Source organism: Kryptolebias marmoratus, linkage group LG13 (assembly GCF_001649575.2).
Source record: "Kryptolebias marmoratus isolate JLee-2015 linkage group LG13, ASM164957v2, whole genome shotgun sequence".
In the NCBI taxonomy this organism is placed as follows: Eukaryota; Metazoa; Chordata; class Actinopteri; order Cyprinodontiformes; family Rivulidae; genus Kryptolebias; species Kryptolebias marmoratus.
In genome coordinates, this window is record NC_051442.1 from 17,955,006 (window position 1) to 17,977,573 (window position 22,568).

Sequence of the window (22,568 nt, forward strand, 5' to 3'; positions counted from 1 at the left end):
AGCATTGTCTTGCTAAAATATGCAAAGCCTTCCCTGAAAAAGATGTCATCTACATAGAGTCATCTGTTGGTCTAAAGCCTGTATATACTTGTCTGTATTGATGGTGCTTTTCCAAATCTATAAGCTGCTCAGGCCAGAAGCACTAATACATCCTATACCATCAGAGAGGCAGGCTTTTGAATTGTTTCCTGATAACAGGCTGTATGGTTCTTCTTTTATTTTAGTAGGGAAAGAAAAAAAACAATTTTGATTTGTCTGATTACATAACAGTTGTTTTTTTTTTTTTTTACCATGCCTCAGTCTATTTTAAATTAGCTTTGTCTCACAGTTGTTCCACTGTATGTGACCCCTGCTGGCAAAATGAATCACAATTAGGAATTTTTCATTATTGAGTTATTATTATTTTTAAACACTAAATCTCAAAAGCTTTAAAACTGTATGGAGTTGGTTGAAATCTTATGATTTATTGCCTAGCTTGGCAACGAGCTAGTTTTATTTATGAGACTGTCGATTTGAAAACTCCATTAATATTGATCTAGAATGATGTCATCAGAAATTCCAGACCTATGTTTAAAAAGGGCAATGCCCAAGCTTTACAATGAAGCTAAACATTACGTGAAGGTATTTCCCAGAGCTACAGCCTTATAAGACAAAGGGTTAGAAGACAAAGGACTATTTCGGAAGACATGCCCATTAGAAAACAGGATTAAAAGTAGATTAGAACGATTCCATTGTACTTTACCACATCCCTACATTGTGTCTTTATTAACTTATCTTAACCAAATCTCAGTTATAGAAAAAAAAATCAATATTATCACTTGTTTAGTACTGCAACCTTTGCTCATTCTGACTCTTTTTGCCAGCATAGGCCAGATTTATAGATTACTATTTCTTTGTTACGGAGGCTTTTCCAAATTCTTGACAGTTTTTAATGTCATTTTGAACTCTAGATGATGAAATATTTAAAGTTTTCGTTTGTTTGGTTGTTGACAGATATTTTTATGAAATTGTTTCATTATTTTTACACAACAATCTTTGCAGATTGGTGAACCTCTGCCCATCTTTACTTCTGAGAGATTTACCTTCTCTAAAATGTTCTTTTTACATCCAGTCTCTGACTGATTTCTTTCCAAATAAACTAATTAGTTATAAAATGCTCCTCCGCCTGCTTCTTATTTGTACCACTTCCTTTTACAACCTTTTGCTGCACTGTCCCAACCTTTTAAAGATTTGTTGTTTCTATCAAAATCAAAATTATGAATTTTTTTTTTCTGCACAATTTTTAGTTTAAACATTTTATATGTTCACTGTGTTCCATTGTGAATAGCATATAGGTTTATAAGATTTGCAAATTATTGCATTATGTTTTAATTTACATTTTTTACATGTTTGAACTTTGTCAGAATTGGGATTGTAAAACCAAAAAAGACATGAAAGTGGACATTTACGATATCTGTGATAATTAAACTGCTTTTGTGAAGACCAAAGAGGAATTTGAACTAATGACTGAATAAATTTCTTCCTTCAAGCTATAGTCTTTAAGATCAACTAGGCAAATGCAAAGAAATATTCCTTATTTGACAGAGTCTGCAGGATTTTAAGTCTGAACAACTCGTTTTCTTTGCTAAAGGTCACATTGAACAGTGACATCATCTCGGCAGTGACAGCATCTTGGCTTTTTGTGGTTAAAAACTTTCACTGTAGTGAAATGCAGAGAGCTAATAAAAATCACCATCTGTGATCTGAGCATTTCAGAGAGAGGAAACACTAAATTGTCAAAGTTTGGCAGCCAGTTTGACGCCATTTCCTTTTTCTATTTCAATACAAAAATAACAGCACTAATTTAAACCAATTTGACAGGTGAGCTGATGAAATCCTAACTTTTTCCTGAACTCCTCAGCCTCAGGGCCCCTATGGCACAGCGTGGCTCCTGCTGTGGTTCTGTTTAGTTCAGTGCAGCATCAACTTTACCACAGTTAGAGATTTCTCCCTTACTGAGGACAAGTTCTATTCCATTTTTATCACCCACCGCTAAAGGCAAAGGCAGAGTGATGATGTTTTTGCCCGTGTCTGTGTATGTGTGTGTGTCTATTTGTTTGCACTGTTACCAAAATATCTTATGGACCACAAAACAAATTTAAAAAGAAACTTTCAGAAAACAATCAATGGCTTGATGCTTATAACTGATTAACTTTTGGAGTCAACCTGATTCAAAAGGGCCATCACATCAAAGCAAGTTGATCAAACATAAAAATAGCTATAACTAGTTTACCCATAGAGCTAAAATTTGCTGTAATAGTAGCTGAGTTCTGATCCCAAATTTATACTCTGAGCATGAAATAATCAAATGTTATCAGTGTTTAAAATTTAGCCAATATTTATTGGAATCAACTCTCTTCACAAAATATCTCATTAACCACTGGATGGATTTTAATAAAACTTTTAAAAGGTAATCATTAGAGGAATATCTAAAATGGATTAACTTTTGGACTTAACCCAATTCAAGGTGGCTCTAACTGATTGAGCAAGATCTGTTTTTAAACTTTGTCAATAACTACTGTAGTTCACCTTAGCAATCTGTTATCCAAATATCTCATGAACAATTGGACGTAATTTAATGAAACTTGCAAAAGTTAATTGTCGGCTGTACATCTACATGTGATTAACTTTTGGAGTCAACGTGATTCAAAATGGCTGCCACAGGTAATCAACCTTAGCCTATCTAAACATGGTTAAACCTGAGTGAGTTTAACAGATATTGAACCAAAAATTGGTGTGGTAACGCTAACAAATCACCACTAACAAATAATGCGAGACCTCACAAGATTACACAAGATTGTACATAATGTTACTTTCAAAGTGTGACCAAAAATAGCTACAACTTAATCATTTCCCATCATAAGATGAGCTTACTCTAAATCTCTGGCTGTAATGGTTATGAGGGACATGCATTCCCTCAAGAAATGCTAGCCCTGTAATTGGAACTATAGGATGGTGAACGTTGCATATGCTTGAATATTAGCACAGTACATATATTTTGTCCTAAAATACTTGCAACACAAGCATTTAAAAGGTGAACATTTTACAACAAAATCATTTAGGCAATATGTAATAGGACACTCACTAAAGGAGCTTCCTTCCTCCTTTGTGCTGCCCAAGGTGCCATCGGGCTGCATCTGCAGGTAGTATCCATGTTGGCTGTACAGCCGGGTAACAATGCCTTTCAGCTGTGGCTCTGCAGACAAATACAGGAAAGGAAAAACCCATTAGACAGATTTATCAGATGTTGATAACAGAAATGACATCTACATATTGACAGAACCTGAAAAAGGCATAAGGTTCCACTATCAAATGACTGCATCATCAGCGTACATACCATCTTAGTTGGATCAACTCTCTGATTCAACCTTTTTATTTATGAAAAAAACAAACAAAAGAGTTTTAAAATGGAATACCTTTAGTTACTATAAAAAGTTTTGTTATACAAAGTTTAGTGCTTTAGACACGAATGTGCTAACTCAGGCAGAACATAAGACAAACTGAAATTGATTGAAAGATTAGCCTAGTCTCTGCAAAGAATGGCAGACGGTTTCAAAAAGAATTTCCACACTCAGTTTGTACCTGAAATCCCCAACCTTCAGTTATTACAAAAGAAGACTTTCAGATGGAAAATAAAAGATCATCAAGTGTAGCTGCATTCATGTACTCTGGAAACACAATAAATGTGACATTCTGCAATAGCTTAAAGCTCTAAAACAATGCTTACATAACATACATCTAAAACAGACAGTAAGTTAAATAATTTAAAAACCTTCCAGCCTTCAATGAATTCATATGCAAATAGGTTCAAATTTTCTCATGAAATCCTAAGTCAGTGTATTGTGTTACAGTTGGGTAAAACGCTTTCTATTTATGAGTAACTCATGCTTATGAAAAGAATTCCATAATAAAGTAATAAAAACTAGGATTATCTTATATTGGGAAATGAGAAAGGTATGTGGTCATGCACCTTTGCAAAATCTCATGCTCAGAATATGTGTTGGGGATGACACTCAGTTACCATATCAAATTTTGTCTCAATATCTGTAAAATTGAGTGGCTTATAGCTATTTCTGTAGTTATAACCAACTAGCAGAGACAGTTATCTTGACCTAGGTTGGCTACAAAGGTTAATCAATTGTAAATATATATGCAATGATTACTGTCTGAAACTTTCATTAAAATATTTTCTGTAGTTCATAAAACATTTTGCTAACAGACAGACAGACCTGACTCCAATAGTTGATGGTAAAGTTTTAAACATAGATTTCCAGTGATCTGTTAGCCCTCAGAGTATGTGTTGGGGATGAGTATCAGCTACTAACACACAGAGTTTTAGCTGGATATCTGCTAAATTGACTGAGTAGAGTCAAGCAAAAACACCTTTCAATAGGGGCAATGTTTCACTTTAATACCAACCTATCACACTCTGTCACATGTAATGGGAGCACACTATTAATCTGGCAGAATTTTTATTGTGATACAAACAAACAAACAAACCATCTGTTAAAACAGAGAAAGAAAAAAAAATATAGAAACTGTTGTCTCAGGATGGAATGTGTAAGGATAAATGTCTACAGCAGTGCACTACATAGTCTTCCACTGGGTTTTAGTATTTTCCCACAGAAGAATTTGTGACATCAAACATGCACTTCTCTGAGCATTTGTTAGCAAACTGCTACAACAGAACCTGTGACTAATTCGTGCTTTTAGTGTCAATTTCCTTCAGCTTCTAATGTCAAAGATTAGATATGAGAAGGGTTACAATTCAGCTTCAGTGGGTAAATGCTTATTTCATCTCACAAGAGATGTCAGTGTTTATTTTCATTAAACACAACTCAGTTTTGTTAAAAAAAAATTAACATATTTTTGTTACAACGTAGCAAAAAATAAAAGCCAAAGTTATATTTTTCTGTCAGAAATTATTCTGAAGTCATATTACTCAAAACATACTGCTAATATGACAAAATTAATTACCATTTAAATATTCATACCAGCTTTTTTAAATGCTCCTCTGATAAAGAGTAAATTACGTTGAACTTTTTGATAAACATAGATCTGTGTTTTATCTATGCTCGTTATTTCAATTTACAAAATTTAGGAACCATGTTTTGAAGTACCACATCCATCAGTCATCAGTTACTGGGAGGATTACATGCAGAAATGCCCTGAAATCAACCTACAAAAAGACATTTTAATTACGCTGCAGGGACACATCATGGCTAATCAGTGACAAACAGCATTCATTTGTGAGTATTCAGGCATAAAGTACATTTCACTGTTGTCAGTATGTGGTACAAGCAGCCGTGTTTGCACACATCAGATCAGATCATTGTGGCAGCGATCAGAAGTTTTAAAAACCAGAAAACGAAGCAAATTATCGGTCTTCTTCTAGAGCACTCAAAAACTCAAAAATAAACTAATTTATGAAATGACGAAAACAAAAGGTTGCAACAATAAACACACATAGGATCACGAGGAGACACGAGGTCATTACCTGTGTGGCATTAAACCAACAACGAACCATCAAGTAATGGAAGCGAAGGAACAGATTATATGGACTGAGGCTGATGAGGACACCAGTGACTGATTACTAACTAGGAAAAGGTGCAGAGGGTGAGGCAGACTGACATGGAAAACCACTGAGGGAGAGGGAGTTATAGTGCAAGGAACATAGAGGGCTCAGGGTGCAAAACTACACAACAAAAGAAACAGGGAACAGACAAAACACATGGATCACAAGAAATAAAACAGAAAGACGAATAAAAACAATAAATCTAAAACTAAAGATTACTCATAAAATAACTCAAAGTTATTCACAAACTCCCACAGTGAAAATACAGAAAAACAGAGGCTCATTGGTAAATCCACAGTGGTACGATCGATGAAGTTCCTCAGAGTTGAAATGGGGAGCTTGCAATCCTTGATTTGTAATTGTAATGTGCAGTTGTAACAATCAGAATGATTATTCTGTTTGAGGCAGCAGTTATCTGAACAGTGACAAGACACAACGCCTCCGATATTAGCGAGCTGGAACATGGTGAATGAATGAACAGCAATCAGACTCGCCTGGTTTCTGCTCCAGAACCTTTCGCAGGTTATTGACTGCACACTCTTACTGCAAAAGTTTTTAGGGAAAGTGGGTTGATGGGATGACTTTTGAAAACAAAATTAACATGTTTCTTGTAATGGACTGTTTCAACGCAGAGCTTTTTTATCTATGTCCTTACTTTTCTGTATCCTGTTTGGGCTAATCAGCATTGTAGGGCACTTCAGATAACTGTGACAAGGTAAATTAAAATCTCAACAACATTACTCTCTGCTTTTGATAAAAAACAAGAAAACAAAAGGTGATGTCACAGCTGTATCGTCCACTTTTTAACACTGATGGTGCTGACTTATATTTAGTTTGCTGTGTTTCTTCTATTTGCATTCTACAATTAGATGGCAAGTCAGGCAGAACAAAAATTACAAATTGTTCAGCCTTTCAATAAATAAATTGAATGTCTACCATTCATGACAGCGATTTAGACTAAGATCATCTTAGAGAAACAAAACAAAAAATGTTGCATTTTGGTCAAACCTTAAAAATAACATTTTTTAACTCTCAGAGTATGTGTTCTGAAGGACTGTCAGCTACTATCATATCAAACTTTAGTTTAATATCTGTAAATCTGACAACATTACAGCATTTATTTTTTTTAATTGTTGGATAAGGTCAATTACTTGTGGTGGCCATCTTGAATTGGCTTAACTCCAGAAGGTAATCAGTTGTACATCTAATGGCTATTTTCTGAGAGTTATATTAAAAGACCTCCAGTGGTTCATGAGATTTTTTTGTTAAAAATGACAAACAAATACACTGACATGAGCAGAAACATTGCCCTTTTGCCCTCTGCAGCAGGTGATGGAGATCAAACAGTTGGAGTGCTGGAAGAGAAGATGGAGGTCTTTGCGGCCTTAGGGTCTTTTAGGAGAACAGGGAGATAATCCGCCAGGCGATGAGAACCCTGCACATCACCCAGCTTGTCTTTTAGTCGATTTATTTATTCCGGTAAATAAACTCAGAAGTCATTCTTCCTACAGCACAATGAAAGATGGATAAAGAAGTTTTAGATGGAGTCCTCCAGAAGTTAGGAGTTCCCCCCAAATTAGACTCCTTCCATCCCCTCACACACTCCTGGGAGAACTACCGGGGGCACTGTGCAATCTGCCTGTCTTCCTTGGACTAGCACAGGGAGCTGGAGCTAGGCAGGGGAGGAAATGATGAGATCTGTAGCACTATTTCTCTGAGGAACTGTGCCAGGGTTGAAACATCAGTTAAACTGTGACCTACTCTCATTGTTACATGAGTGCATCTGCAGCTCTCCACATCCCGCTCCTTCAGAGGTGCTTGTCAAAACATTTCATCATGTCACTGCTCTGTCGTTCTCTTGTTCTTTCTGGGCTTTTTCACATTTGTACCCTTTGAGTTATGTTTTTTATCATCACACCTAATAATACAATCCATCATCCTATTAAAGCGGAGAGAGGCTTTTCATTTTTGTCCCTACAAATGCAAAGCAGAGAGATGAGGGAGCGAGGCAGAAAGAGAAATGGGAGGATCAGAGTGGAGAGAAGTGAGGGACAGCTGGGGGACATAGTGAATAAGATGACAATGTCCTTTCTTTAAGAGTGATGGCTGCCTATGCTCGAGCAAGAGTGCCTTTATGTTTGATAGAAATTCACACAGTTTGGACAGTATGGCAGCAGTCAAAACTGTAGTAGCTTACCTCAGGAGAACTAAAGCAAATGTTTCACTTTGCAGAACTGGTCTTGTTCACAACCCCAATTCTGAAAAAAACTTGGGATGTTGTGTAAAATGTAAATAAAAGCAAAATGCAATGATTGCAAATCCCAAAAACCCATATTTCATTCAAAATGAAACACAATGAACATTTCAAACGTTAAATCTAAAAAAAAGTGTACCATTTCAGGAAAAAAATAATTAATTTTGAATTTGATGACAGCAACATTTTTTTAATACGTAGGGACAGGAGCAACAAAGGGTTGTAGAAGTAAGTGTTACAAATAGGAAACAGCTGTTAGAGCATTTCACAACTAATTAGGTTCACTGGCAACAGGTCAGTAAGAGGACTGGGTATAAATGGAGCAATTTAGAGATGCTGAATTTCTTAGAAGTAAAGGTGGGCAGGGGTTTACCAGTTCGTAAAAAATGTTGTCTAAAAATAGTGGAACAATTTCAGAATAATGTTCCTCAGTAAAAAAAAGTGGAAGACTTTGAATGTCCCCAAATATACAGCTGATAATATAGTCAAAAGATTTCAAGAGTTTGGAAAAATCTCTCAGCTCAAAGTCAGTATTGGATGCCTGTGATCTTCAGGCCCTCGGGTGGTACTGCAATTAAAGCAGATGTGATTCTGTTATGGACATCACTGCATGGGCCCAGGAACACTTTCAACAAGTCATTTTCTGTAAACACAGTTCACTGTGCTGTCCACAAAGGTTGGTTAAAGCTCTATCATACAAAGAAGAAGACAGATGTGAACAACGTCCAGAAATGCTGCCGTCTTCTCTGGACCAAAGCTCATTTAAAGGGAAAAACTGTTCTATGGTCAGATGAATCTAAATTTTAAACCCTTTTTTTTCCCAAAGAAGAGAGGGACCATCCAGCTTGATTCCAGCCCTGTTCTAAACCCTGTATCTCTGATGGTATGGAGGTGCATTAGTGCCTTTGACATATACAGCTTACACATCTGGGAAGGCACCGTCAATGCATAAAAGTATCTCCAGATTTTAGAACAACATGTGCTCTCATCCAGACATATTTTTTCCAAAGGTCTTGTATATTTCAGCAAGTTAAACCATATATTGCATCTATTAAAACAGCATAATGAAAGAAAAGAATCCAAGAAAGAAAATTCAGGGCTGTTGAATATCTAGAATGCTATATCAAACAAAAATGAGATAACATTCCCTTCAAAATCTCTAGCAGCTGCTCTCCTCAGTTCCTTGACGTTTACAAACTGTTGTTAAAAGAAGAGGGAATGCTTCACAGTGGCGAACATAACCTTGTCTCAATTTTTTGGAGATGTGTTGCTGCCAAACAAATCACAATGACCTTACTTTTGTTCTTAAAATATTGTACAAGTTCTTTGTTTATGCATTTCATATGTTTACTATATTCCACTGTAATTAGCCTCAAAAGTGTTAACATTCAGGTCTGTAACTGAGGTTTTAAGTTTGATTTAACTTCATGTCAGACCCACCATTTCTGGGTCAAGGGCCCAGGTCCTTGTGGAACTGAGCCTGAAAAGATACTCTTCCACCACTCTTTGTAGGAAGGTTTCCTGCCAATATGATGCATTCAGTTGTTGACAAATGTTTTTCTTTGCATTTTAACTTTGCATTTGGTGGCACTGTTTTCAATTTCTTTAGTCTGATGCAACTTCACGAATCTAATCAGTGCTGCCATGGTTTTATGAAAGAATGTTGAAGATTTTCCAATTGTAATTTTTTTTTTTTTTCTCACTGTGGAATGGTGGATGCTTCTCATACATTTACTGTACCATGCCAGCTCCCTCTTGAAAAAGAGACTGTAGACCTCAACAAGGTTTTTTATCTGGTTAAATAAAGGTTATGATGATGACCAAATCTTAAAAGGGACTTTTAGCTCAAGTACAAATGTTGCATTTTTAAACTTAAATCAATACTTAGAATTTACAATAGTTTCAGACATTAGCTTTAAAAGTATAACATATTGTTGAAGTTTCAACAAACCCCTTTAGTTTTATCTGCTGTTTCTGTATACAGAACTGTAACTGCAGCTCCACCCTCAGCAGCTACAACAGCAACATGCTGCTAACATCAAAATCTTGTAGTAATAAATTAATTATCCCACATTATGTCAGTTTTAGGACTATTTTCCTATTCCTATTTTCCTATTTTTCAAGGGTCATTACAGGTACTGTACATCTCTGAAGGATTTTTTTCCTGTATTTATATTCTTACTTAAGTTTATATATCAAATCTTCTTCACCACTGCTTTTCAACATCTCAAAAGCATTTATTAGACATAATCCTTTCATGAACACAGACACACAAAGCAGCATAGTCTGGGAGAATTCGACCTTTATGCTTTCAGTAAGACTCTGTCTCTACAAAAAGAAATAATTAAATATGTTTCTCGTAATGCAAAGGGACAGTTCTTTCATTGGATGCTCCATGCCCAATAAATGCCCATGACATTACCCTAAAACTTTAATTTCAAACTGAGATCAGCCCATTTTTAAGCTTTTTGGAAGGGAGGGTGGGGAGGGACAGAGGTAAACAACGGTTTTCTCTGAACTGCAGTTTCTGCGACATGTAAACATAATTTCCTGTGTTAAAAACTGTGCAAGTGTGATGATTTGCGTCCAAGCCTCAGTGGAAAGAGCTCACATTGTTAGGCAAATCAACCCCCTCCCTCCAATATAAGCCCCTAGAGGAGCAAACTGACAGACAGTGATACACTCTGACAGCAGTCTACCTCTGGTTGGATTAGCAAAGCACACAGATTTGTTTACATGAGCAAAAATCCTGTGTTGGAATCATGAGGATGTGGATGCAGCCTCGACTGCTCCAGAGAGGAAAACAGAAAACGAAGATGATTACTCAAAGGTCATGTGTTGTGATCTTTGAGCATGGCCACACTCATACATTAAAAGACAGAGTAGTTGCATGAATAAAACTGATTTAATATTGAATATCCAAAAACATTTAGATGTGAATGAATTCTTATGCAGTTCCAGTTGTCGAGTTTACCGGTCTGTACCTGAAGTAGGTTCTTCAGCTCATTTTCACTGTGGAAAACTACTTGTATTATAATGAATCTGCATTACTGTTGCAATGACATGTAGTTTTGTTACATGGAACTTTTTCCCGAAGTATTTTTACCTTTTTAAATACTTTGACGTTTATAATTTGAATGTGATATTTTTCAAATAAACCTCCCTATTAATTTGCAAGACATAACAATTGTTCACTACCAGTTCATGGCATCTTAGCCTTAATTTAATTATTTTATAGATCTTTTTATAGAACAGCTTTAATGAGAATAACCCCCCCCACACACACACACACACACACACACACACCACACCATTCTGCCTGCCAGTTGATAATCACTGATACACTGTATGCAACTTCTCAGTCTCAAGGTAGCGAAGCCCAGGAGCAACATTCACAGTAAATTTATAAATAATTTGATGTGTCAAGTGTTTAAAAAGTGAAGTAAATGTAGAAAATGTGGTTGTCTCATTATTGCTATTTTTGAAGTGAGATTGGATGAAGTTATGAGTATTGTCTTTATTTTTTTTTGGCTGAATGGCTGTGCAGCACATCAGCCTCGACTTGCAGCCCTGCTGGTGTAATCCCAAAACAACTGCAAGCAATAAAAGTGAGGGATTATGAAAGCCAAAACAATATGTTGTTGTTTTTTTCTGGAGAGATAAAACAACATCTGCATGAGCCAGATTATACAAAGAATTGTTGTTAGAGAGGCAGAACATCTCTAAATATGTCTGAGTCAGGTGAATAATGGTTTGATACCATATGTTTAGCAACCTTACATCATGGACTTCAGCTAGCAAAACAAAACAGCAGCAACATTATAGACAGTTATAGTCTCAAATGTATCATAGCAAAAGGTCAAGACATAATATTAGCGTTTGCTTGAGCCTCTTGAAAAGCTTAGAGACTGAATTGTTTCAGACCTTAAGAATTTGCTGAAATAAAATAGTCCCTGCTCTAAAGATGCTATATTTCTGGGCTGTGACTGAATGGAATTTGCAAGGTAGTTTCCAAAATGTCTTGAGTCGTTTGTAAGGGTTTTCAACTTTCATGTGCAAGCTGCAGGACCATGCTCTCGGGTTGCTGGAATGTCAAACATATTCAAAAACTTGCGTGACAAACTTACTCATAAAATAAATACAGAGTTACTGTGTTGCAACCCAGTTGCCTTTTGGTAGGGGTCAGCAACCTATGCAACCAAGCTGTGACTGAATGGAGACAAAAAGGAGAAGAATTAAAATGTAACTTAACTAAGACATGTGACTTAATTGCAAAAGAAAAACAAAACTTGCACAGCATTTGCAGGAATGCAATGTAAAGGATGTGTTGCTGCTCCTCTGCCTCAAAAGGAGTCAACTGAGGTGGTTCAGGCATTTCATTAGGATGCCTCCTGGGTGTCTCCTACTGAAGGTTTTCTGAGCATGTCCCACTGTAACGCAACCCCAGGGCAGGGAGGGACTATGTATCCTCTCTGGCCTGGGAACACCTTGTATATACCCCGGGAGAAGCTGGAGAGTGTTGCTAGGGAGAGGGATGTTTCTCTCCTGGACCTGTTACCTTTGTGATCAGAACACTGATAAGCAGCAGAAAATAAATGGTTGAATTCTTGTACAATGAGAATAGTTGCTGAACTCAGACACAAAATATGTTATCACATAACTCGTGGCTGCAGCAAACCTTCATCACATCATAGCTATTTTAGCCATGTTGGGCTTCCATAGCAACATGAAGAACCTTGGAAAAGTTTAAGAGAATCTGATATTTGTCTTCCTTGTAACGTTACCATTCTGTCATTGCACCAAGTATGTCCACAAATGTTTTATGAGTACCATTTCAGTGAGATTCCAAGTGAAAATACATATAATTTCCTCACCATTTTCCCACTCTTTTGTGCCTCCAACTAATGATGAACAGTTGCAGCCCTTGATTCCTCATTGTTTCTCCAAACTGCAATCTCACTTATCACTTTCTACTGCATGTAAGATAGTGACTATTTTTATATCATCTTCAAAACCCCATTTCAACTAAGCTGAACTATCCTTGTAACAGATGATATTTGCAGTTGCAGCTGTTCTCATAATCACAAAAAGCGCCACATTTCTTTAGTTCAATAATTCATGTTCGAACAAATAAACCGCGGGGTCATTCAGGGAAAGGGACGGTGTTGCCAGAAACACAATAAGCAGCTATTTACCCTGCAGAGTCTGTGTGGGTGACTACATTCATCCCTCCAGGGACGCGTGTGGGCTTTGAGTGATAGAAAACATTTGCTGATCCTGGTCAGTGGAGTGTCGGTCAAAGAGAGCTCTCTGCGTGTTTATGTACATTCGCACACAGGTGTTGTCATCGCAGCCCACAAACATGTTGACTCATCAGCCGCTCCTCATCCAAGTGACCTCTTCACATATGAGGGAAAATATGATTTGCAGCAGTAAAGCAAATGATAGGAGGGGAAAAAAAGCACTGCAAGTGATGTGAATTTTAAAAACATTTGCTCTAAAAGGTATTATGGTAATGTGAATGCTACATTAGTCACACATGCTTTACCAACTACAAACATAGCCACATACATTTAAAATTTACCAAGAGATAAAATGATTATGAGGGTCTTTTTTTTCAGCTCATGAGAGATCATAGTCATGAGAGTGTTTTGTTTATTAAATTGAGCTTGTGTCTGATCCCAGCAGAAACCGCTGCAGGGTTTACACAGGGATGCCCCTCATCAAAATTACATTCTGCGTTGATGATCTTTTAGAAAATCACCTGGGGGAGAACGGAGCCTGGTCCTCCGGTACAATCGTTCACACTGCAATTATGTGTGTCTCTGTGTAAATGAGGTCAGCGCACATAAGAACCCAATCTAATCACTCTGTGCCTCACGGCTGCCATCAAGGACACTTAAACCTCTTGCTGCAATGTAATTGCTCTGAAAAATAAGCAGTGGTTGGGTTTTTATCGCTAATCAGCATAGTGTACGGCTCCATGTTGGTTATTATTACAGTAATGTATTTATCTGGCTTGATTTGAGCTCTGTGTTTTTGCAGACTGATCCCCGTGTAACTGAGCGCCTCTCGATAAGGTTGGAGGTAATTACTGGGGGCCTGCATGACTACACAGCCAAGGGCATCTCTTCATCTTAAGCTTTGACCGAACCAAACAACAGGGGCTTTCCTTGGTTTATATTTTTAGGACTCCCTGACTTTCCCATTCGTTCTCATGCAGCTGCCTTTTCAGCTGCTTGTTTGTTTGATTGCATGTTCATTTTTTACTGCATGTTGCACAAAAAAGAAGGAGTCTGTCTCTTGTGACGTGTTTGATTCTGTGTCAAATGAAAAGAAGGATGAGGTTTCTCTCTTTTTTTCCCTCCCTTTTCAAAACTGGGCCATGAGCTCTACTGTGCTGCTAGTAATTATCAACCTTATAGGAAGGTAAAATGGAGAGGCACTACAGGGGAATGAACTTATAACTAACATCTTGGAAGAATGCTCTGTGTTTGGGTCTGTTGAAATAAAAGAGAAAAGGACAGAAAGGGCAACGATAGAGTGATGTAAAGACATGCGGCGTGACAATAGAGGCAGAAAAATGATGCAGGAGGAGGAAGAAGGATAGATCGAAGTTGAAGAAACAACAAGACCGCATCACTGACAGCTTCAAAAATGACCTCTTAATATGAATTCAAGGCCTCTTAAATCATTTATTGTGACAGTGGCAGTCGTTCTCCAAAGTGGGGTGGAGTTATCGCAGCTTATTAACGGTGCTGATAGGAGCATGTCGAACACGAGCAGAAGCAAATAGGACTCACACTGAATCCTTGACACACATTCAATAACCACATATGTGCCTCATTAGCATTATGGCAGGAACAGATCGGGGACAAACTGCAGCACAAGGCTTCACGGCTACATTACAGAACAAATTTTACGTCTTTACTTTGGAATCCACCCTTTTGCTTTCATGTAAGCGGCACCAGTGCAGAAGCAAAAGAGACGCTCACTTTACCTTTCCCTTTTTCTCCTCCAGACCCTCCAGCAAGGACACAAATAGGCACTTTAATATATGCAGAACAAACAAACAAGAAGCATCCTCTGCACTCCCACAGGGTTCAGACCTCTGTCAGAGAGTGTGGCGATCACGGCAATGAACTCCGGACTGTGACGGACAACAAAGGATTTAGAGTTTGAACTCGCATTGATTTACTCAATACGAGGCACTTTGATAAAGTCTAAACACAGTGCGCTTTATTTTTCACACACAGTTAGAGAACCATGAGTGCAGATTTCTTTACCCTCCTGAAGCCCACAAAAGAGAGAGATGAAGAAAGGTAGAGAAGCCCTTGTCGCTTCGGGTCAATTTGACCCAAAGGGCACAGTAGGGTTAAGGGCAGTGTTTCACCGGTGGAGAAAATCTATTGGAGATTTTCAGCTGAATATGATTTAAAATTAGGTTTTATTAATACAAGTTTAATACCTGTGTAGTTCCATGTGGAGAGAAATGTCAGAATGAGATAAAACAATGAGATAAATGTACATGGAAAGAAAATGCCTTTAGAAGAAAGATCCTAACACAAGCTTTCAGACAAGTTCATTTTTATATTAATTTAATTTTATTTATTTTTATTCATTTTTTTTTTTTTCAGATATTCAGGACATTTACTGCTGTGTTTGGGGAAAAACACAAAACAAGGCATACTCATCAGCCCACCACTGTTGTGCCTGACAGCTTTCTGTTCAAGTGGCACTGTTATATAAGTCTTGGGTTTAGCTTAGATCCAGCTTTGCAGCTCTAAGCCATACAGCCATCGTTTTTAGAAATAAGATGCTGTTCTGTGATGGACTTTAACATTCAACATGTTAACTAAAGCTTGTAGATCCATACACCTGTATCTCACAGGGCTGAAACAGCTGAAGAGCAACTGGAAAAAGACATGTCCAAAGAGGTCTTCAGAATGTCTTTTATATTTGTGAAGGTTCTTCATCTTTTCACGGGAGTCACAGATGCTAACAGTTTTGTCACTTGAATTTTGAGTTATGGTTAAAAATTTTGTGTGACAGAGGTTCTCTCAAAATAGTCGCTGACATCTTGAAATTTTCTCAATGTAGTTTCTGTAATTTTAGAGAGCTGTAGCTGTATTTTGACACCTGCATGGGAGCTCTCCTTTTGACCGATAACATTGCAGGCTTAAAAAAGGGATTTTTATAAAACTGGCTGCGCAAAACACAGCCGCACGACTAGCTGGTCGCTTACACCCAGAATTCAGTGAGTCTGCTACTAAAAAGTCGACAACTTGCCTCAAACAGTTGCAGCCACAGAGACATTGTTATATGCAGTTTACAAGTTTTTGCAGCTTCTGAGGCCATGGAAAAGCCTGACGTCTACTCTTTTATTGGCAAATGCCTTGCATGTTCTTGACATGGGTATAATGAGCTTTCTTGATGTAGAATTATGGACACGACACTGGAACCCCTCCCAGAATGATGAGAAGTAACAACTGCCTTTCTGTGATTATTGCTGACATCCCTAGTTATCTCCTGCATTGAGTTCTTCGAATAATCCTAAAACTGTCATCTAAAAATAATAATAAAGATTCTTTATTTGTGCCAGTTTTAATTGTTTAATCTCTCACAATCTAGCTATTTTTGCAGAGCTCTCGCTGGTTGTCAAAGTTTATGTTTGAAAAGTGCCTCATTTGACTGCCATAAAGAGTTGGATGTGACAGAAATTTCTTAAAGAACTAGATGACACCAATTTGTATTTTCTCAATAAGATTAGAGTCACGTCAGTTTTAAATCTGGCATTTAAGTCAAATATAACTATGGTATTAGACACTATTAATAGGTGCAAAATTATCTATTGACCTCTCACTTCCCTCTTCTCTTGCAGTGTGTCCTCCATTTATGAGCATTTTCTTCTCTCGCTTTACACTTCCTTCTTCTTGTCCTCTCTTTATTACCTCTGCAAATGTCCTCCACCCTCACAGTCTTTCCTGCGTTAGAGGTAAATTCAATCTACCTTTGTCAGCTTTAATCAAAGCCCCCACTGATTTAATATAGCAGGTGCGTGTGGGAGGTAAAGGCCTTTCGACAGAAAACAAAAGGAAGCTCTTTGTAAACACCATTTGGCCTTGTATAAATTAAAACCCTCTGGTAGGTTTTAATTTAGATGAGAAACTCAAGGATTTTTCAGCTTAGGATTTCTTTGGGTTTTAGGTTGATAAGTACATCTTGGACAAAATTTAAGAGATAAACTAGATCGTCAGTTTCTGTGCTTGAACAGCTGTGTCCACATCCTCATCAGCAACATCTGGTTCTTGGTGTTTTAGACCTTTTTGGTGAAAAAAAGGGTTTAAAGCTGAAATTCCAAAGACCTCCGTGGGCACGAGTTCAACGGCAATCAGCCACTAATCTTTTGTTTGACAAGATTATGCTCAATGACAACTTACTGCAATCTGATTAATGCCTGTTCTATCAAGTTTAGGGAGGATGCTAAGTATTTTCTAAAAGCAAATGGTTGATTCGGACAAATATATGCAGTCCCTTCCACATTCCTGACTTAAATTCTATTAAATGTCTGACTACTTATTTGATGTCAGAGTTAAGTACACTCTCTGATTAAAAGACAAAACAAAACAAAAAAATCTAAGCTCCCACAAAGAATGGACTGACTTGGCTTAAACTTGGTGCAACTGCCGATTAGTGATGTGTATGTAAATGATTTGATTTGTAAGAAGCTAGCACATCTAGAACAGGACACTGGTGGGTAAAGCGGTGGCATCATGAATGGAGCAATAGTGGTTTTAGTGGTCACCAAACAAACACTAGCACTAGACACCTTCGGGAGGATCGTCATGTTGTGTTTTAAGCATTACAGAACCCCATCACATCTGTGCCTGCCATCCAAACACAGGTATTGAACTCTGTACAATGTCCTGCACCATGTTTCAACAGCTGGCATCATTTGGACTACGAGCTTAACGTTTCATGCGTAGACTGCCATTAGAGGTGGTTGTGTTTGAAGTGGTGCTGTAACTGGGAGGCATGGACTGATGAAAAGTGGTGCTGCATCAGGTTCAGTAATGAATCTTAATTATCACAACTGACCATCATGTGCTGATATGGCCGTGCCAAAGGAAGAAGACCAATCGGTGTTTTGGAGTGTTTTTGGATTCACTGAGATTCACATTGCTTACTTCATAAAACGTCACTATAAAGTTAAATCATTACCCATAACAATTTCTAAGGGCATCTCCTCTGCTTCTCTTTTGGCAGTTCTGATCACCTTTTTTATCTGCTTCACACCCATCTTTGAAACCCTCCCCAGGTCTCTTCAACATCGGTAACGTCTCTCTCTTTAAGCTTGTATCTTCCTTCACGCGATACCTGCCTTTGAGTCTTCCTCCCCGTCTTCCTCCCTCTCTCTGACCCCTGTCACAGTCAGTGAAGTTCGGATGAGAAGCTACATAACACTGCATTGTCTGATCAGGTGTTGTTGAGTAAGCGAGTTTGCTGCCCTGATCTCTTGGGGTCAGCTTAATGCTATCCTCTGCTGGATCTCTCCTTGTAACCCGGTCTGCTACCCGCCAGCCAGGGCCTCCGTTTGTGCTCCAAACAGTCGACTGGCCCCTCGGATGCTTACACCTACAACATACTACTGCTCCTCCATGCCAAAAAGCACACTCATTGCTACAAGATAGCTAGGCTTGCACTATATCTGAATGCATTCAAAAGACTCAGCTGTTAGTGTTGCTATTTTTTTCACAAGAATGTTTCTGTAAAGTTTCCACACACACACATATTTATGTGTGTTTAAACAGTGTGCTTGTTGGCTTTAACTCAGAGAAAGATACTGAAGGTGATACACAGGGGGCAAGCAGTTCAATATCCCTTCCCTTTTCAAGTCAGATTCCACCTTGAACAAAGTAAGAGGTGGATTATTGATTAATCACTATACATTAATGAGCTGAATTGATCTGAAAAGAGGGCAACAGTGCAGATCGCTGATGGTGAAAGGGCCAACACTTCAAACAGTCTGTGTAAAGTTAAAGGATTGTGCAGGGCTCCTGGAGGAGGTTGATGGGGAGGACAAAGGTAAAGTAAAATCAGGCTGATGCTGTTATCTGTCTCATTTTGTCTAAAATTTGTGCCAGGGGTGTACACATGCAGCAGAGTTTATGTTTGTCTCTATCACTTCAGAAACATGTTTACTGTTTACTATCAGTCTTTTTGCAGAACCGTAAAATTTTCCTTTAAAAGGACAGAAACGATAAACTAGAAGCCTTGAAGAAATGTATAATTCTCAAAGCATTGTATACCAAAGTTTTAAACAAAGAACATGTGTGATCTGCTAGCATTCAAAACCTCTGACAGGATGATACTTAGCTATTACCTCACCAAATTTTGCCTCAGTATCTGTGACATTGTCTGAGTTACAGCCATTTTTGTGTTTGCCAAGATGAATTAACTGTGGCAGCCATCTTGAATCAGGCTGAATATAAACATCAATTATACAGTACATCCTTTGATTACTTTCTGAGAGTTTCAATAAAATCTGTCAATTGTCTAATGAAACATTTTGCTACCAGACAGCCAGGGTTGACAGCAACAGATAATTCCAAAATTTTACACAAAGATCTCACGTGATTTGTTAATACTCAATATATGTGTTGGGGATGACTCTCAGCAACTGCCACACCAAATTTCTGGCCAGTATCTGTAAAACTGGCTGAGTTATGAGTTACGGATATTTTAGTGTTGGCTGGTGTCAATTAACTGCAGTGGCCATTTTCAGTCAGGTTACAGCATGCAAAAGTTAAAACTTAATACTTAGTTCTAGGAACATTTCTATCTTCTTTGGGCTCCAACTTGTTTTAGATGGAATAAGGTAAAGCAGATAACTTGTCATGAAGTAGATAACTTGTCACCAAATGATATGTTCTATCAGACAACAATTATTAAGATAAACATGACACATCTGTAAAAATTAAGATGCTAAAATTATAATTCTAAAACTACTGCTGTGTTAGAATGAGCTCAGAGCCATTTGAATCCTGTCCACAATCACCCCTCCCACTCCCCACTTGGCAGCGCAACACCAGCCAGACAGCTGGTATTATTATGTAAACAGTTGGTTTTAAGAAATCCAGGGATTGTCTGGGTTAGGATGTAACAGATGCAATATACTCTTCCTAATATGTCTCTCTGAAGACAACTAAAATATTAGTCTGCTGTATCTACAAACCTGTAGTGTTGAGTTAGCAATGCAAACAAGAGTATGATTTACTCTGTTACTTAACAAGAGAATAAGAATTGATTGGTGGGAAGTTATTGTTGGGTTTTGTATTCAAGCAGTAACACAAATGTCACTAAAGAAGCAGTAAGTTTCAAATGGCTAGACCCACAAAACCAAGTAAGTTCAGTACAGTATCATAACTCTTGGATCGACATGAAGAATATTTGTTCAGCAACATTTCTAACATTAGTTCCCTGAATAACTGAACTCATATTAACTGTGTATTAACAAGGCAGAAAATCCAAGTCAGAAATTTTTGTCTTGGCTGAGGTCGATAAGCTGTGGCAGCCATCTTGAATTGGGTTGACAAATAAACACATTCACAGATACAAGTAAAACCATTATCACCCTTCCACCATTGGTGGTGGGCAATAAAAAAAAGTCATCGCTGGGTTAGCTGCAGCAAAAATGAATTTGCACATTTGATTTGGTTAAGCTTTAGAACATTTCCGGAACTTTAAATTGTAAAATATTTGGTGTGTCTTACTCTTGATGTAATAAGTTATTAAGTTTAAAGTGCATCAACATTTTGACCCACTAAATAAACCTTTGGAACATGTTTCAAATAATAGTACAAAATCAAACTATATAATGCGTGTAAATGTTATGTAAGATACATTTATTTAGACAACTTGACATGACAGAACAAGTTGTTGAGATTTACTATGGTATGGTTGTTAACTTTAAATTCCACTGTAAGCCAAAGTTTTGATTATATTTCTTAGAAATGTTTCAGAAATATAAAGCAGCAAACATGAACAAATGAAAACAGCAAAACAACAAAAGTGAGTCACCTGGTCTTTTGTCGTTTCGAGCTTTTCGACCCCCGCACAGTCGAACTTTGGAGATCAGGACCAGGATCTGTTTCTGGCACAGGGACTTGTTGCTCTTGGGACAGGGCCTGCGCTTGTTGGCGACCGGTCGGTTGGCTTGGTCGTCCTTGACCGCCCGTTTCTGTCTGATGAGAGAGCTGGCAAGAGCTGCCATCTTCTCCCCCCCTCACACCTTCGGGAGGGGGGTGTTGTACTTCTCTGTACCCCCTTTACTGGTTGGTCTTTTTGCTTCCCTTAAAAAAAAAAACTAGAGTAGGACAGATGTTTTAAAGAAGCCTCCCAGGGGAGATGAGGATACTAAGTGGGTTAACAGGGAAGAGTTTAGCTTGATGGTTCCCTTTGAGAGGGTAGAACTGGAAGGGATGCAAGTTCAGATGTAGTCCTCTGTAAAACCTCCACTCTGGTCAAAAATAAAAATCTGAACCAAACAGGGTGCAGGATAAACTGCTACAGTCACATTTTGCCTTTTAGACTAAGATCACAATTGGAATAAATGTCTTTTGTAAGAGGAAATAAAACCTAACCCTCTTCCCCACTCATTTTTCCCTTCAAAATGTACCTTAAGTTTAAAATACTGTAATGCAAAATAACTACTTCCAATAGACAAAAGCAAAGAGAAGAAGCTCAGAATATATTACATATAAAAACACTTTTTCTGAAGAAAAGTGAGATCATCTTCAATGCTAGGAAACTCTTAAAAGAGCAAGAAAACCCAAACTGTTTGTCGCCCATTGTGCAGTCCACAGAGGTCCAACTTTGCCTCCCATTTAAACGTGGCAGAGCGGAGAGTCCGAGCTGTAATCCAGCTGAGTTAAATCCAGAGGTGGAACAGCAGGCGGGACACTGACAGTGTTTGTCGGAACACAGCCGGGAACAGAGCGGAGACATGGACACACACAGACAGAGGTTCCTCTTCTGCCTCCGGATGGCACACTCCTTTTCCCACAGTCCTCACCAATCCCCCCAACCCCCACCCTACCCCCCGCTCATCTCTTTCTCTCTGTCTCTCTCTCTCTCCTCTCCTCCTCTTCCTCCTCCCATCTGAAGCCAGTGCAACGGGATGCGTGTTTGTGTGTGTGTGTGTGTGGATTCCAGCAGCCACCATCAGTAGAGGTGACATTCATGAGAAAGAGACAGGGAATGGGAAGGGAAGGCGGTTTGGTTGGGCTGACAATGAGGGAGATGGGAAACAGACACTTCACAAAGACTTCAATTTTATTTTGCAGAAATGTTTTTCTTTAAAAGAAAAAAGAAGCTTAATCATTTTTACTGATAGACTGAAACAGTGGGGGTGGGCAGGTTGGATAGGGAGGGGGAAACGAAGGTGCAGATTGTGAAAAAATGTCTGTCTTTCTGAGAGGACTAGCACACAACACACATGGAAAACCCAGCATGTTTTGTTGTGAAGTCTTTCCTATTGTGCACAATTTTTGTTATTTGCCCTTGCAGTGATTACCTCCACAATCTCTCTGTGATTTCTACCCTTTAAAGCTCCACAGATGAATTAAGATATCTGAATAAAGTGACTTTGGTCCCTGATGCACCTATTTATTGCCCGACGTAACTGAATGCTGGCTTAAG

At 38.2% G+C, this 22,568-nt stretch overlaps 1 protein-coding gene across 2 annotated transcripts in view; it reads right to left on the bottom strand.

The window, feature by feature from the left end:
* fgf11b (fibroblast growth factor 11b) overlaps positions 1 to 21,907 on the bottom strand; it is a 33,510-nt gene extending 11,603 nt beyond the window's left edge. Inside the window, exons 1-2 of one of the 2 annotated variants that reach the window (XM_017412499.3) lie at positions 20,949 to 21,907; positions 3,125 to 3,235 (exon numbers count right to left, since the gene is read on the bottom strand). In XM_017412499.3, coding sequence (XP_017267988.1) covers positions 3,125 to 3,235; positions 20,949 to 21,141 — 304 coding nt within the window. In that variant the 5' untranslated portion in view covers positions 21,142 to 21,907. Of the gene's footprint in view, positions 1 to 3,124; positions 3,236 to 5,536; positions 5,623 to 20,948 lie in introns of those variants that run through there. The other variant, XM_037978896.1, reaches the window with a different exon arrangement.
* Positions 21,908 to 22,568: the final 661 nt, after the last annotated feature.